A 15,690-nucleotide genomic window follows, 5' to 3' on the forward strand; every position below is an offset into this window, starting at 1 on the left:
ATAAACAGACGGTGGACGCCATTGTTCTCGTCTGTAAAGCCAAGCATTAAAAAGGGTCATAGAGACACAACCCTTTGTTACAAGGTGGTCACGTCTCCACGTGGGCGCCTCTCCTCATCTCAAAACACAGTTTGGTCACATAGCCTTTCCTTGCAGTGACTGCAATGTCTCCATACCTTTTGCTCTGCCTAAAATCCATTCATAAATTCCACGTCATCCCTGAAGCCCTCCCAAAGGACTTCATCGAACAGCACTCCATCCCCCTTTAACCTGGAGGCTGTGTGGCACTGAAGCTGGCCTTCACAACACTTGCAGTCTCTGAAGGCACAGGATCATGTCTTTCCCAGGGATTAGTCTCTCTTTCAGAGTTTTGGTAAGCTGGGTATCAAACTTTTGTGGAATTCATGGAATGGGGAGGTGTAGAATCATCTTATAGAGTTTACATTCAAAGACTTCAGAGTTTTACATCTTGAAAAACCTAACAGACAAGGTCTGAAAACTAATTTTGAAGAATGCTGACCCTGAAAGAAAAGACTATACTAATTTCAGAAAATTTGATTTGTTCTCCTGAGCAAAACATTCTAATTATTTCTTCTTTTTTAACATATACATGTTATAATTCACTTCAAATATTCAATCTGCATCACCCAACGCATGGTTTTACTTTTGCGTTTTGGAAGATACTCTCAGAAGCTGTCCTTATACACAAACTTCAATGATTCACCCTCGGCCCAGAACTGACAGGTAGCCAGAGCAAGGCGGGGCTTGGCCAGATACTCAGCGATCAGCATCTCCACCATTCTTCATCTGCAGATAAGGAAAAGCCTCCAGTCATACACCTGACAGACAGCTCAGTGGCTAATGTGAACTGTATAATCACACTAGTCAGTTTTAAATTTTTAAATATTTTAATGTAAAAAATACTGCTATGAGCTGCCTAGGGAATAATAATGGGAAAAAATCATGGGTTTTCTCTCAGTGAATCTTTTGTAGTTCATAAGTATTTATTGGACCCTTTATTCTATTCTAAGTGTGGTACAAGTCACTGAACCATGTTACATTATACACTGTACACTATACAGTATAAGAACTGTTTGCACAGCATTTGTATTGATTAGGTAGTCAAAGTAACCTAGAGAAAAAACACATGGGATATGCACAGTGTGCATGCGAATCCTACAGTACCATCTTCTATGCAGAACTGAGTGGACATCCTTGGACTTGACTGTCATCTATATACTATATCATCTCTCTGCAATATACTATACCATGTATATGCTATATACTATATCATCTATATACAATATCATCTCTCTGCTATATACTATACCATCTATATACCATACCATCTATATACCATATGCTATGCCATCTATATACTATACTATCTATATACCATACCATCTAATACCATATACTATACCATCTATATACTATATACTACATCATCTATATACTATATACTATGCCATCTATATACTATACTGTCTATATACTATATACTGTACCATCTATATACTATACATCTATATCCTATATATTCTATATACTATATACTATAACGTATATACTATACCATCTTCTGTGGAGGAGGACTGAGTGGGCATCCTTGGATTTTGATGTCATTGAAATCCTAGAACAAATCTCCATAGAGAGACAGCTGCACAGGCTCACCAATAAATCATGTCCTTCTTTTTAGAATGAAAGCTTTCTTAAGGCTACCTACCCTCTCGAAATCATCAAGATGTAGAGTGTAATATCATATGATAAGTATTCTAAACTTGTGCTATGCCTGACATGGAACAGAGGACTCACTGCACGGTATGGACCAAAGGAGACTTACTGTGGGGAGAGCCAATACTTTGCTCTTCACTGAAGCCCAGTCAAGTCATATCCTGTTTGAGGCAAATGGACAAAGACATCAGATGGGTCTTTCCAAAGTCCCTTTATCCCTATCCTATTTTCTGACCTAATTTTAGAATGGTCTTAAGGGCGAAGCAGGAAATGGAAATTTCAAAGAAGACAACAAGAAGAAACCTGTACAAGAAAGAAGGTGAAAGCAGGATACTGAGTCTGGCATGGAGTGGCAGAGAACCACATACTCCTTTGAAAGGGCCCCGGGGAGCCAGTGGACACGGAAACCTCACTCTGAATCTAGCCTCCTGCTTTCTTCTACTTCTGTCCTTTCTTGTATCCAGCAGAAGATTAGAACTCAGCAACCATGGACATCAAGTTACAAGGTCCAGGTCTAGAAGAAACCCTGCAGAGTCAAACTTGCCCATGTCTGTCTGTGCTCTTTTCCACATTAGGAAGGCCGCAGCCCAATGCATCTATTTAGTGTTAAACCTTAACATTCACCTCCTTTATGCTATGCCCTTTTATCATTAGCAAACTTCTCCCAAACTATACAAGTTCTCCAATCTCACGCCCCAAGAAGGATCATCATTCTATCAGATACAAAGCTGAGTCTAAAGGGAACACAGAGTGTCACACAATACCTGAAGGCACTAGAGTCTTTCCTCAAACAGCAGCTGGACTCTTATAAAATTGATAACATACAGTCTCTATACCTGCTTCCTTCATTCAAGGTATTCATTAAATTATAAAAATTAAGTCTATCTGTCTCGTTAAGGGTAAGCTATTTGTTTTATTTTATTTGTTTTTTGACAAATTCCATTGCTCTGTAAATCGGAGGGGGTCACTCAATGGGCTAAAGATACGATTATAGAACAGGAAAAATAAAATGACCTAAAATCTGTGATCAGTTTACTGAGGAAGGCAGGCTCGCTCGCTACTGTGACAGAGAGGCAGTAGTGTTATCCTTGGGCACCCGTGCCAGTCACCCTGCATGGCATGATGGGAGATGAAAGCGTCTGCTGACTCTTGGAGGTATAATTACCTAAAGGGTGGGGGTGTAATTAACGTAAGCATAATTTACCTTGAAGAAGATAAAAATTAAGAATATTAATGATCATAATAATTAGCTCCTTTATATCTAAGAATCACAAAATGCTTTACAAGCTGTAATTATCTCAGCTCCCCTCTGAGGAAGGGATTCATATCTTATAGCTCCTCATTTAACAGAGGGGTGAAGTGATGGACATGGAAGAAGGAAGAGAGGGTGGAGCAGCTGCCCTGTAAGCAGTAAAACTCACAGGAGGCCCCAGAAGGGCTGCTTCCCATTAAGGTGAGAGGCCTCATCCTTGTGCCATCACTCAGACAGATAATCCGTCCTAGTCTAAGCAGCTCGTCTCATTCTGACCTGCTGGCCACCGCCAAGGTGCAATAAAACTATATCAGTGAGGATTAAGCACGCAGCAGAAAGAAAGGTGCTGCACCACTTTCAAGGAACTTAAAGCCTAATTGAGGAGACAAGACAAGCAGCCATTAAATTAGAGATGAATATGAGAATACAAACCAGTACACAGTTATGAGATGCTGGTGATACTTGCTGTGGGGAGAAACTGTCTCTGCCTGGAAGATCGTGGCACAATCATTGCCCAGAAAGATTGACAGCAGTTTGGGAGAGGGGATGGAACTCTAGTGACGCTTCAAGTAAGCTATGTGAGGCTTTTGCCTGGCAAACCAGAGTGCCAGTCACTGGATAATAGGAAATAATAGAGAAACTTGAGAGACTTAACACATAATTATTAAGGAAAAGCCCTCCTGGAAGTGGGCATTAAGGAAGTTAACCAAGAATTTCACTTCTTTCAAACCCGTCTCAACCATCCTGTTTTGGGTGTTTTCCCAGATTGAACACCTTGAGAAGTCTCTTGACTGATGAGGGCACTGAAACCTCCTCTTCATCTAACTTTTACCTTGTGAATTATACAACTGGTCTCAAGAAGATCCTGGGCTTGCTTAAATGTCACAAAAATGTCAAGTCTGTTCATTTCTTTTCCTAGCAAGGAAAGGGCTAGGAACGAGCTCTTGAGTGAGATAAAAACCAGGGAAGCTAGCTAGCACTTTGCTTCTTTTTTGCTGGAAACAAGAGCCTCACCCCCAGGGAAGGGCTTTACAGTTGAATGATGCTAAAGTAAAGGAAGGACAGAAACTTTATTTCTGGTCTAGGCCAGCAAGATGGATCAGCTGGGAAAGATTCTTACCACCAAGCCTGATGGCCTGATTTTAATCTCCAGGGGCTACATGGTAGAAGGAGAGAACTACCTCTCACAAGTCGTCCTTTCACTTCCACACCTGTGCCATGACTTGAGCGTGTGCGCGTGCGCACACAGACAGACAGACACACACACACAATAAATGTGATAAAAATTTCCTCATAAATACATTTAATTACTTCCTTTTAATTCTTCTATAATAAAGGAAGCAAGTCCCAAATGTCAGTATAGAACTACAGATATGTTCTTGGAATAAAGAATATTCACACAGAGATGAAGTAGTGTATCAGTTCATTCCCATACTAGCTGGTAATATTTTTTGACCTCTCTGTTTTCAGTCTTTAAAAATCAAAGACAACGAGAGCCAGTGAGATAATTCAGTGGGTGAAGGTACTTGCTAACAAGCCCAAAAGCCTGAGTTCAATCCCAGGGACCCATATGTTGGGAGAAGAGAACCTATTCTCATAAATTGTCCTCTGAGCGTCCCATTTATGCCCCTATATACAAGTAAATAAATTAATTTTAACTATTTTTAAGCAATGAGAACTTTGCTGTATACAAATATGAAGATTTGGTAACACACGTCTTGAATCCCAGCACTCAGGCCACAGAGGCAGGTAGATCTCTGACTTCGAGGCCAGCCTTGTCTACAGAGCAAGACACCCAGGGCAACACAGAGAAACCCTGTCTTGAGAAACCAAAAACAAAATGAATAATATCCAGATTATAAAAACAACATTATCTTTGATGAAACGTGATAATACATTCTCATGATTTTCTAGATTATCTTTAATGAAACATGATTGAATATTGCCATTCTCATAGTTTTCTAGATTATCTTTGAGGAAACATGATTGGATATTACCATTCTCATAGTTTTCTAGTTTTCTTTCAATAAAAATTGACTGAATCCATTTGCTAGGAGTTGATTTTCTACATTTGCTAGCATTTCTGCATCTTTTACTGAAACTATAAAATAATTAAAATTGTTTCTTTGCCCAAAAATCACATTAGAGACTACTACTGAAATTTTCTTTTTCATTATTGTTGCCCTTGTTAGAAAGGATCATACTAGGTGACTCTGGCTGCCTGAAATTCACTCTGTAAACCAGGCTAGCCTTGAACTCACAGACATCTGCTTGCCTCCTAGTGCTGATACGCCACCACACCTAATTGGTCTGATTTTGTTTGTTGCTGCATTCTTTTAAGAATCACATGCTTGAGTATTGCATGCCTGCACATTTGTATATGCAGAGTCTGCATGCCTGCAGTTGCAGAGGCCAGACAAGCCCATCAAATCCCCTGTAGCTGAAATAACAGAAGGTTGTGAGCAGTCCTTTGTAAGAGTAACAAGAGTTCTTAACTTGTGAGCCATTAATCCAACCCCGTGAAATGATATTTTTATTTTATTTTATTTTAGGCTTTGTCTAAAATAAAAGAATGTATGTAGCAATGTAGTCAGCCCTGTTATCAGACTGAAGTTACTTAGAAATAAACCAAAATTCAAGAAGAAGAAAGGTCGATTTCCTTTATGTCATATTTGATATAGAGAGGATTAGGTAAGAAAGACATTATTAAGACTTATTTCAGGATGAAAAACCTGAACTGAGATTTTTTAACAAGAAGTTGAAAACCATTGACCTCTCTAGTCTAGCAAATCCAGAGAGAGAGAAAGAGAGAGAGAGAGAGAGAGAGAGAGAGAGAGAGAAACCACAAACAGACTTAATTCGGTTACAGGGAATCCTTCAAGGAGAGAGAAAGAAGTGTTTGACGGCTTGTAGGTAGTTGTGTGTACATTGCTCAAGGTACCCAAAGACTAAGAGGACTGTATAAAACATCAGTAAGAACTGAGGACGAGAAGCCTTACTCCTAAAGGATTTGCCACATCAAATTAATTCGCTGGCCCCTATAGATAATGACAGTTCTGACGGTTCTAAAGAAATTTGGAAATCAAAGACTTCTGTACTGAAGGTCTTGAAGAAGCAGAAATAAGCTAGGTTTACAATCGTCTTTTCCTCTCTTGTCACATCAGCCCACGTCTGGGATAGCAGGGAAGAAAGTAAGAAATAGACATCAAGATTTAGGCTCCTGGTTTCACATACCAGTAAAGGAGCATAAAAACCTTGCTTAAATGTTTTTATTTTAACTATGAAATTCTCCTCAAAATTCCAAAAACCAGTACTTGCCTAATTTCAGAGAAGCTGCTGAATCATTTAATATCTCCATAAACCTATTATGAACCAAAGTTTCACGTAGTATGAAATGGAAGGGTGGGAGTCACTGGCAACCGGGAGTAAATCCAGTTCCTTACAATAAAATAGCACTGGGGTTGAGAAAGCTCTGACGGCTATAATGGGCTAGAATGACCTTAATGTGCTTCCAGGAGAAGCCAACTCAAGTGTTTAGATGTCATAACCATTAGTAACTTAGGCTGAATGAGATGATTATATCTACAATAACGCATGACACTAGCTCTTTTTCTCCAGGGGCTTCAACGTGCTAGCAAGAAAAACAAATGAGCAAATTTCATTTAGATTTAATACCTCTAAGGATGAAATTTCACAATAGGTTCCTTCACCTACACTTTGATAAACACATATTTTAAGACTCTCTCCAAAATTATTTGCTTAGGAAGCAGTCTCTCACCTGTAGGATAAACTGAGGAATACAAATGTAAAATAAATTTCCCATCCGAATTTTTAGAAGAGAAACTCGGTGCCTCTCACCATTGTCAAGGTGCTCCAGGCAGGGCTTGTGGTCACCTCTTCATGCTCCGCTGCGTGCCACACAGCAGTTAGCTGCTTTTCATCCGGTTATGGCAAAGTTCCTGTTTACTGTCAACCTAGAGTTTGTAGTTTACATAAAATAAATGGTTTAAGGGGTTAGACATCTGGCTCCACAGTTAACAGCACTTACTGCTCTTGCAAAGTTCCTAAATTTGATTCCTAGTGTCCATGTTGTGTGGCCGGTCCCAGGGGAAGCTGACACTTCTGGCCTCCATAGGCACCTGTACTCGTATGTGTTCACGCACACGCACACACATACACACTTAAAATTAAATCTTAAAAAAATAAATGACTAGAGATTTTTTTTTATGAAGTCACAATAATTCGGAACATTCATTGCCTTTGTTTTAATGGTTTTTTTTTTTATTTTAACCATGAAAGAAAATTAGAAAATCTGCCAAATATTCTACCTTTTCGTGTTAGGTGGGGCCAGTATGCAGTCAGGAGGCAAGTCCTGTGAACCCTGTCCAAATAGCTACGTGAGCAAATAATGAGATAAACAAGCCATTCCTGGAGACAGAGGTGGAGCTGGGATTTGAATGAATCAGGTCGCCCCACAGAGTGGGTGTCTCCTTCCTAAGTTGCTCCCCAGGGCACAATTACAACCCCTATAAAAAGCCCGGCTCCCAGTTAGCTAGCACACTTGCCAGCAGTGTCAGCGAGCAAGCACTTGACTTCTTCCTCTGGTGAAGTGGGTAAGTCCCGTTCTGGGGGATGGCGTTCTTCTATTTGATTCTTCACTTTCTAGCTGTGGTAGTACATGTTGGGGGAATGAAGGTAGTTCCTATGCTCCTGAGGGATCTCCGTCTTCCAGTGTTGGCAAAATCTCATCTCCTCCTTCCCCTTCTCTTTTAGACGAGGTCTCACTGTTTAGCCCTGCCTAGCCTAGACTATGTAGAGTAGGCTGGTCTCGAACTCACAGAAAGTAGCCTACCTCTGCCTCTGGGGAGCCAGCATGCTTGGCTTGTCCCATCTTTTTATGGTTAGATCCATCACTTGAATAGCAGTAGTTCTCTCAAGACTCTGAACCCAATACTTAGGCACATCAAAAACTATCATGTGTGCCTCTTATGAGGCTCACCTTTCTGAAAAACTATCATCCCTAGAGTATGCAAATCCCCTGATCTCTTTTATGACACTGGGATCTTCATACCGTTCACATCTGAGTTGGTATGTGAGGTGTTGGAGACAGATGATGACAAAGAATTCAGCCAAGTGACCTACTATGCAGTCAGCCAGCAAAGCCATCCGAGTGTTCTTTTAATACCAGTGTGTCTGTGGACAAGGTTTTGCTGTGGCCGTGTGTTTTGCTTTGTCTTGGCAATACTGAAAATTAAACACATTATTTTACACATACTAACACCCTCTCTACTATTGAGCTACATTCCCAGAGTCCCCCTCCCACTTACAATACCAACATTGAAATGATTTATTTGCATTTAACCAATGCCAGCCTTAAGACCAATATTATTCAAAGTTCTCCAGGTTTGTTTGACACATTGACTCTGATTCATCAATCAGGATCTCTCAAATAAACTTCAGTAACAGAAGATATGAATACCCATAGTACATCTAAGTTGATGCAGGCAACATGCATTCTGCTTTTCTGCTTTGTTGTATCTAAACGTTACAATGTTTTATTTTGATGAGGAGGCACTCTGTAATCTTAGAATTGATGACATGAAGTAGTCTCCTATGGGCTACACATTTAAGGAATAATTCACATCTTCTTTTCACTGTTCTATTTGTTGCCAGGTTTTTGCAGACACAATTGTCTATACATATTTACTTTTAATGATGCTCAAGCCCTTCTTTCACATGCTCCTTGGCTTTTACCTACCCTTTTTGCTCAGCTTTAGGGGTTGCTATGAGTAGCAGCATATAGAATTTAGATTCTTACCCTCATCTCTTCATTATCTGCTCTGAAATATGTCAAAACAAAAAAAAAGGGGGAGGAGGATGTGGATAGTTCACACTGATGGACAATGAAAAGTTGACTGTAATATGCTTTGAAGATGATTTCCTTGGCTTAGAATTTTTCAATGTTTCTCTTCCTCCTTTAGAATACAATATTGAGGGGTAAAATGCAAATTGCTATCTCAACCACTAGTGGAAAGACTAGAGAGCTGTCTAAATCAGTGTGAGTGAAGTCTCCCTAAATTCAGAAACAGAGGCTTGAATCCGAATCCTATCTTACTGTTCAAGGTTTACTTGAATTTGAAGGAAAGAAAACATGTCTCCACTTCTAAGAAGCGTTATTGACATCGCTGAAGTTTTCGATCATTATGCCACACATAGCTGTGAAGGAGCATCACTGAGCAAGAAAGACCTGAAGAACCTCCTGGAAAGGGAACTTGGAGATGTCCTCCAGGTAAGACCTGACCGGAAAAAGAACTCTATGGATGTGGGGCTATCACTTTTCTTCCCAAGAAAGACCAGAGCAAAGAATATTGATTAAAATGGATTTTTCAACATGACAGGTCTACATTACATCATCATTAATTTTAAAGCCTGAGGTATTTAAATTGGTGTTGTAATCTGAGTACTAAAGAAGTTAATAGCATGTATTTAATAGACTTGATGATATTGTTAATGGGAATGAAGTGTTAATTAATAGGGCATTACCACTAATGGTGCCTAATCAAGTTAATAGACTTGAAGGAACTTTTCTGTTCCCAACTTTCAGTAACTGAAACCTGCCTATTTCTCGACTAAAATGGTGTCGCTGTAAATATCTTAGTTCTTCAAACACGGAATAAAAATTAAATCAGGAGTATTGGCTTTTTCAAACAAAAATGTCCTTTGGAAATCTTCATAAATTTTATTTTATTGATCACAAAGGACAAATTCATTTTATTCAGCTATCTAGAAAGAATTTGTTTTGATCAGCAAACAATTACAAAAATTTCCAACGGTGTATGCTTTGACATGAGTTGTCCACATATCGTATGAGAAAGCAAGACGACATACACTAAGAATTTTCTAATTACACTAAGTATCTCCTGATCTCAGCACAACATAAATAAGTGTGAGAGTGAAAGCTTACTACGTGCAAATAATTAATTATAAAACCTTTGCTTTAATCTTTCATAGAGACCACATGACCCTGAGACGGTAGATGTGATCCTAGAACTTCTGGATCGGGACTCCAACGGGCGTGTTGATTTCAACGAATTCCTCCTGTTCCTTTTCAAGCTTGCTCAAGCTTGCTATTCGGCTATCAATCAGGCCATAGGGCTAGATGAGAAGAGGAGCCTGTCACAAGATCGCAGGCAAGAAGACCAAAGGAGATTCGAGCCCCGGGACGTACAACGGGACGAAGAACCCGGGCGCCGAAGCTGGCAGAAAAGACGTGAGCAGGAGGAGCGCGCTGAGGAGCAGAGCAGGAGGCAGGAGAGACTGGAGGAGCGACAGCAGAGGAGAGAACTGCAGGAACTGGAGGAGCGCCTAGCGGAGAAAGAGCCACTAAGCTGGAGCCAGGGTCCTGATGCTGAAGAGTTTTCCGAGGAAGAGGAACAGCAAAGGCAAGAACTCAAGAGCAGGGAGCAGAGGGAAGAGAGACGGCTGCAGCAGCTGCGCGACCCCGAGCTGAGGCGTCAGCAGGAGTTGGTGGCTGAGGAGGACGAGGAGCAGACGCCACTCCGGGAGTCCCAGACTCTCACCCGGAGGTTGCAGAGGCAGCTCGAAAGCGAGGCCGAAGCCCGTCAGAACAAAGTCTACGCCAGGCCACGCAGACAGGAGCAGGAAGAGCGTCAGCTCCGGGAGCAGGAGCAACGGTCCCGGGAGCTCCAAAGGCAGCGCGCCCAGGAAGAGGAGGAACGCCTGGAGCAGCAGCAGCAGCAGAGGTCGCAGAGGCGACAGGCGGAGGAGCAGCGCTTCCGGGAGGAGGAGCAGCAGCGAGCAGAGCTCCAGGACAGCCTCCTAGAGGAACGCCAGAGGCGTCGTCAGGCCGAGCGCAGGCAACTGCAGGAAGAAAGCCAGAGGCGCCGCACGCTGTACTCCAAACCCAGCGCCAGGCAGCAGAGAGAGGAAGTGCTGCGGGAGGAGCGGCTGCTGCAAGAAGAGGCTCAGCAGCGCCGGCAACGGGACAGGAAATACCGCCAGGAGGAGGAGCAGCTGCGGCAGGAGGAGGAGCAGCTGCGGCGAGAGGAAGAGCAGCTGCAGCGGGAGGAAGAAAGGCTGCAGAAGGAAAGGAGGCGCCTGCAGCAGGAGAGGCAGTATCACAAGGAGAACGACGTGCAGCGCGAGGAAGAGCAGCTGCAACTGGAGGAAGAGCGGCTGCAGCAGCAGGAAGAACTGCTGAGGAAGGAAAGGAGGCGCCTGCAGCAGGAGAGGCAGGATCGCAAGGAGAACTACTTGCAGCGCGAAGAAGAGCAGCTGCAGCGGGACGAAGAGCAGCTGCAGCGAGACGAAGAGCAGTTGCATAGGGAAAGGAGGCGCCTGCAGCAAGAGAGGCAGTATCAAGAGGAGGACCTGCAGCAGGAGGAAGAGCGGCTGCAGCAGGAGGAAGGGCGGCTACGGAGAGAAAGGAGGCGCCTGCAGCAGGAGAGGCAGTATCAAGAGGAGGACCTGCAGAGGCTGCGGGACGAAGGTCAGCGTAGGGATCTGAAGTGGCAGTGGCTACCAGAGAAAGAAACTGAAGCTCGTGGCCGCAGGCTCTTCTCCAAACGCAGGGAGGATGGAGAACAGATCCGGCAGCTGGAGGATTCTCTGGAGCATGAGAGACGCTCACGTCAGGATCGGCGGCCTCTGCAAGACGAAGCAGAAGAGAAGCGAGAGCTGGAGCAGGAGAGGCGGCGGCGACAGCGACAGCAGCGTGACCGGCAGTTCCAAGAGGAAGAGCAGCTGCAGCGAGAGCGCCAACGGGAAGCCGCACGACGAGGCGAGAGGCTCCGGGAGGAAGAGCAGCTCCTGAGAGACTCGAGGAGACGGCCACAGGAGAGGGACGGAAAGTTCCTTGAGGAGGAAAGGCAACTGCGGAAGGAGCGGGAAGAACTGAGGCAAAGACGAGAAGAAAGACAGTTCCAGGAGGAGGAGCTGCGCCGCCAAGAACTTAGGCAGGAGCGCGACAGAAAATCCCGTGAGGAACAAGAGCGCCGCCAGCAGCGGCGTGAAGAGGAGCAGCTCCGGGAGGAAGAGCAGCTCCGTCAGCAAAGAGACAGGAAACTCCGCCGGGAAGAAGAGCGCCTGCAGGAGCTCGAGGAAGAGCAGCTGAGACGCCAGGAACGAGACAGGAAACTCCGCAGGGAAGAAGAGCGCCTGCAAGAGCTCGAGGAAGAGCAGCTGAGACGCCAGGAACGAGACAGGAAACTCCGCAGGGAAGAAGAGCGCCTGCAGGAGCTCGAGGAAGAGCAGCTGAGACGCCAGGAACGAGACAGGAAACTCCGCCGAGATCAAGAGCGCCGTCAGGAGCTTGAGGAAGAGCAGCTGAGGCGACCTGAGCGTGAGGACAGAAGATTCCGCCAGGAACAAGAGCGCCGCCAGCAGCGGCGTGAGGAGGAGCAGCTCCGGGAGGAAGAGCAGCTCCGTCAGCAACGAGACAGGAAACTCCGCAGGGAAGAAGAGCGCCTGCAGGAGCTCGAGGAAGAGCAGCTCAGGCGCCAGGAATCCGACAGAAGATCCCGCCAGGAACAACAGCTTCGCCAGGAGCGCCGTGAGGAAGAGCAGCTGAGGCGCCAGGAACGTGACAGGAAACTCCGCCGGGAAGAAGAGCGCCTGCAGGAGCTCGAAGAAGAGCAGCTGAGACGCCAGGAGCGAGACAGGAAACTCCGCCGGGATCAAGAGCGCCGTCAGGAGCTCGAGGAAGAGCAGTTGCAGGACAGGAAGTTCCCCCGGGAACAAGAGCTCAGGCGTGACAGAAAACTCCGCAGGGAAGAAGAGCTCCGCCAGGAACTACAGGAAGAGCAGCTGCGAGACCGAAAGCTGAGGGTGGAGGAGCAGCTTCGCAGGGAGCGCGAGGCAGAGCGGCAGCGCGTTCAGGAACGTGACAGAAAATTCCGCCGGGAACAAGAATTCCGCCAGGAACTAGAGGATGAGCAGCCTAGGGATAGAAAGTTCCGCAGGGAACAAGAGCTCACACGCGACAGAAAACTCCGTGAGGAAGAAGAGCGCCTGCAGGAACTGGAAGAAGAGCAGCTGAGACGCCAGGAACGTGACAGGAAAGTCCGCCGGGAAGAAGAGCGCCTGCAGGAACTGGAGGAAGAGCAGCTGAGACGCCAGGAACGAGACAGGAAACTCCGCCGGGAAGAAGAGCGCCTGCAGGAGCTCGAGGAAGAGCAGCTGAGGCGCCAGGAACGTGACAGGAAACTCCGCCGGGAAGAAGAGCGCCTGCAGGAGCTCGAGGAAGAGCAGCTGAGACGCCAGGAGCGAGACAGGAAACTCCGCCGGGATCAAGAGCGCCGTCAGGAGCTCGAGGAAGAGCAGTTGCAGGACAGGAAGTTCCCCCGGGAACAAGAGCTCAGGCGTGACAGGAAATTTCGCCGGGAAGAAGAGCGCCTGCAGGAACTGGAGGAAGAGCAGCTGAGGCGACAGGAGCGTGACAGGAAACTCCGCAGGGAAGAGGAGCGCCTGCAGGAACTGGAGGAAGAACAGCTACAAGACCGAAAGCTGAGGGTGGAGGAGCAGCTTCGCAGGGAGCGCGAGGCAGAGCGGCAGCGCGGACAGGAACGTGACAGAAAGTTCCGCCGGGAAGAAGAGCTCAGGCGCGACAGAAAACTCCGTGAGGAAGAAGAGCTCCGCCAGGAACTCCAGGAAGAGCAGCTGAGACGCCAGGAACGTGACAGGAAATTCCGTGAGGAAGAAGAGCACCGTCAGGAGCGCGACCAGAGATTCCGCGGGGAACCAGAGCTCCGGAATGAAAGGGAGGGGCATCAGCGGCGCCGCCAGGAACTCGAGGAAGAACAGCTTCGCTTTGAGGAACAGCAGCTTCGCCACCAGGAACGCGAGCAACAGCTTCGCCAAGAGCGCGACAGGGAATTCCGGGAGGAGAAGCAGCAGCGCCAGGAACGTGAAGAACTGCAGTTGAGGAGGCAGAAACGAGATGGGCAGTACCAGGCTGAGAATCAGTTTGCCAGGGATACGATTCGTAGTCGTCAGGAACAAGAACGTCGTCAGGAAGAGGAACGAAGACGTCGCCAAGAGCGGGAGAGAAAATTTCAAGAGGAGCGGATCCGTAGGCAGGAGGAGCAGAGGCGCCGCCAAGCCTTGGAGACTGGCACGCGCCAGTTTGCCAACGTCCCCGTGCGTTCCAGCCCTCTCTATGAGTACATCCAAGAGCAGAGGTCTCAATACCGCCCTTAAAGGATGCTGCTAGCGTCCTGGCACCAGCCAAAGAAATGTTTCTTTTTCAAGCAAAAGAAAATGAGAAACACTGGGTATCAAATGATAACTCATGTGTTTCTGGTTGTGGGAAAACTCTCTGATCTTAGAATGTCTTTTCCAGAATCTTAAACTATACCCATTTCATTTCTTTCTGTTCCTGTCTCTTATTCTGTCTGGGGTAGTTCTTTATTGCAAGATGTCTTTGTTATTTAGTGCAGATGTGGTGCGCACTTTTCAAAAGAAGTCATTTAATTTTTTAAAGGAATTTTGTTTGAGGAGCACATTGATTTATTGCCTTCATAGCTAACAAGAATAATGTAACAATTTGATATTCAAAAATAGTTGAGCCTCTATTTTTAGTGGTAGATCATGTTGGGAACCCTCATTTTTATAAGTTTAAGTTGATATTTTCTTCGACCTAAATATCATTTGTCTTTACCTCCAAACAGTTTTGTCGATCTTTTTCTTGCATAATTTGACAACCCTCAAATAATGCAGGGGGGTGATTTATGTGAAAAATATTATGTGAAATCAGTTCATAACTGAAAGAAATCTCTCTTAAGAGAAAGACTTGCACAGGAAATTATTTTTTGGCATTATATTTTTATACTTAGCACCACTTAAAATTTCATGAAGCAAAAGCAAGGTGTTTCTCAAACAACTCCAATTTAAAACTGCTGTGATTTGTAGAGTTCTGTTCCACTTCCCCAAGTTTTGTTGGGTTTGAGAATATTACTACTTTTGTACATGTTGGTTTAGAGGGAACCTACTCAAGACCCTGTAAACATCTTTCTTGTTTGGGTCCAGCAAGAGTTCACAAGGTGATGGAAGAAGGAAAGGGGAAGATGTATGAACAGAGGGCAAATTTATAGAAGTCTCTTGACTAGACTTATCAGCCCACAGTCATTTGAGGCTTTATACTACCTTAAAGACATTCTTGTTGAAACAATTGGTCTGTTAAAAAAATCAATAAATGTTTGGCAAATAATTATCCTTGTCTGTTTTAATTATGTGCCTACCATACTGCATGTCTAATCTGGAAATGCATATATTTCTAATCACATGGTATTTTTACTATCAGCTATGTCCAAATATGAAAAAAAAGGTGGAGAGAATCTTCAATTTTTCCCAAATAAGGAGACTCCTATATTATTTAAGAGTAAGACTTGGACAAAAAATATTAGAATTTGGCATTATATTTTATGCTTAGCACCACTGAAAGTCTTACAAAGCAGAAGTAAGGTGTTTCTCAAACACCTCCAATTTAAAACTGCTGTCATATGTAGAGTTCTGCTCCATTGCCCCAAGTTTTGTTGGGTTTGAGAATATTACTACTTTACATGTTGGTTTAGAAAGAACCTACTCAAAATCCTGTAAACACCTGCCTTCCCTGAGTGTTGCACGAAGTTAAGGGGACCCTTCATGCATTTCCAATACGACATAGACTCTCCAAGAGTTTTCTTTTT

The 15,690-nt window shown here is 44.7% G+C and overlaps 1 protein-coding gene across 1 annotated transcript; it reads left to right on the top strand.

Moving 5' to 3' along the window:
* Positions 1-9,137: 9,137 nt before the first annotated feature.
* Positions 9,138-15,130, top strand: LOC121437769 (trichohyalin-like). Its single transcript, XM_041637846.1, has 3 exons — positions 9,138-9,275; positions 9,998-11,015; positions 11,280-15,130. The coding sequence occupies exons 1-3, from the start codon at positions 9,138-9,140 to the stop codon at positions 14,201-14,203; spliced, it is 4,080 nt and encodes a 1,359-aa protein (XP_041493780.1). The 3' UTR covers positions 14,204-15,130.
* Positions 15,131-15,690: the final 560 nt, after the last annotated feature.

Source organism: Microtus oregoni, unplaced genomic scaffold, assembly GCF_018167655.1.
Source record: "Microtus oregoni isolate MIOR12 unplaced genomic scaffold, Mior012 000054F_ref0000373, whole genome shotgun sequence".
NCBI classification, from domain to species: Eukaryota; Metazoa; Chordata; class Mammalia; order Rodentia; family Cricetidae; genus Microtus; species Microtus oregoni.

Coding starts and splice junctions, on each gene's coding strand:
- LOC121437769 (XM_041637846.1), top strand. CDS start 9,138: ATGTCTCCACTTCTAAGAAGCGTTATTGACATCGCTGAAGTTTTCGAT. Junction 9,276..9,997: donor AACTTGGAGATGTCCTCCAG/GTAAGACCTGAC, acceptor AATCTTTCATAG/AGACCACATGACCCTGAGAC. Junction 11,016..11,279: donor GAAATACCGCCAGGAGGAGG/AGCAGCTGCGGC, acceptor GCGAAGAAGAGC/AGCTGCAGCGGGACGAAGAG.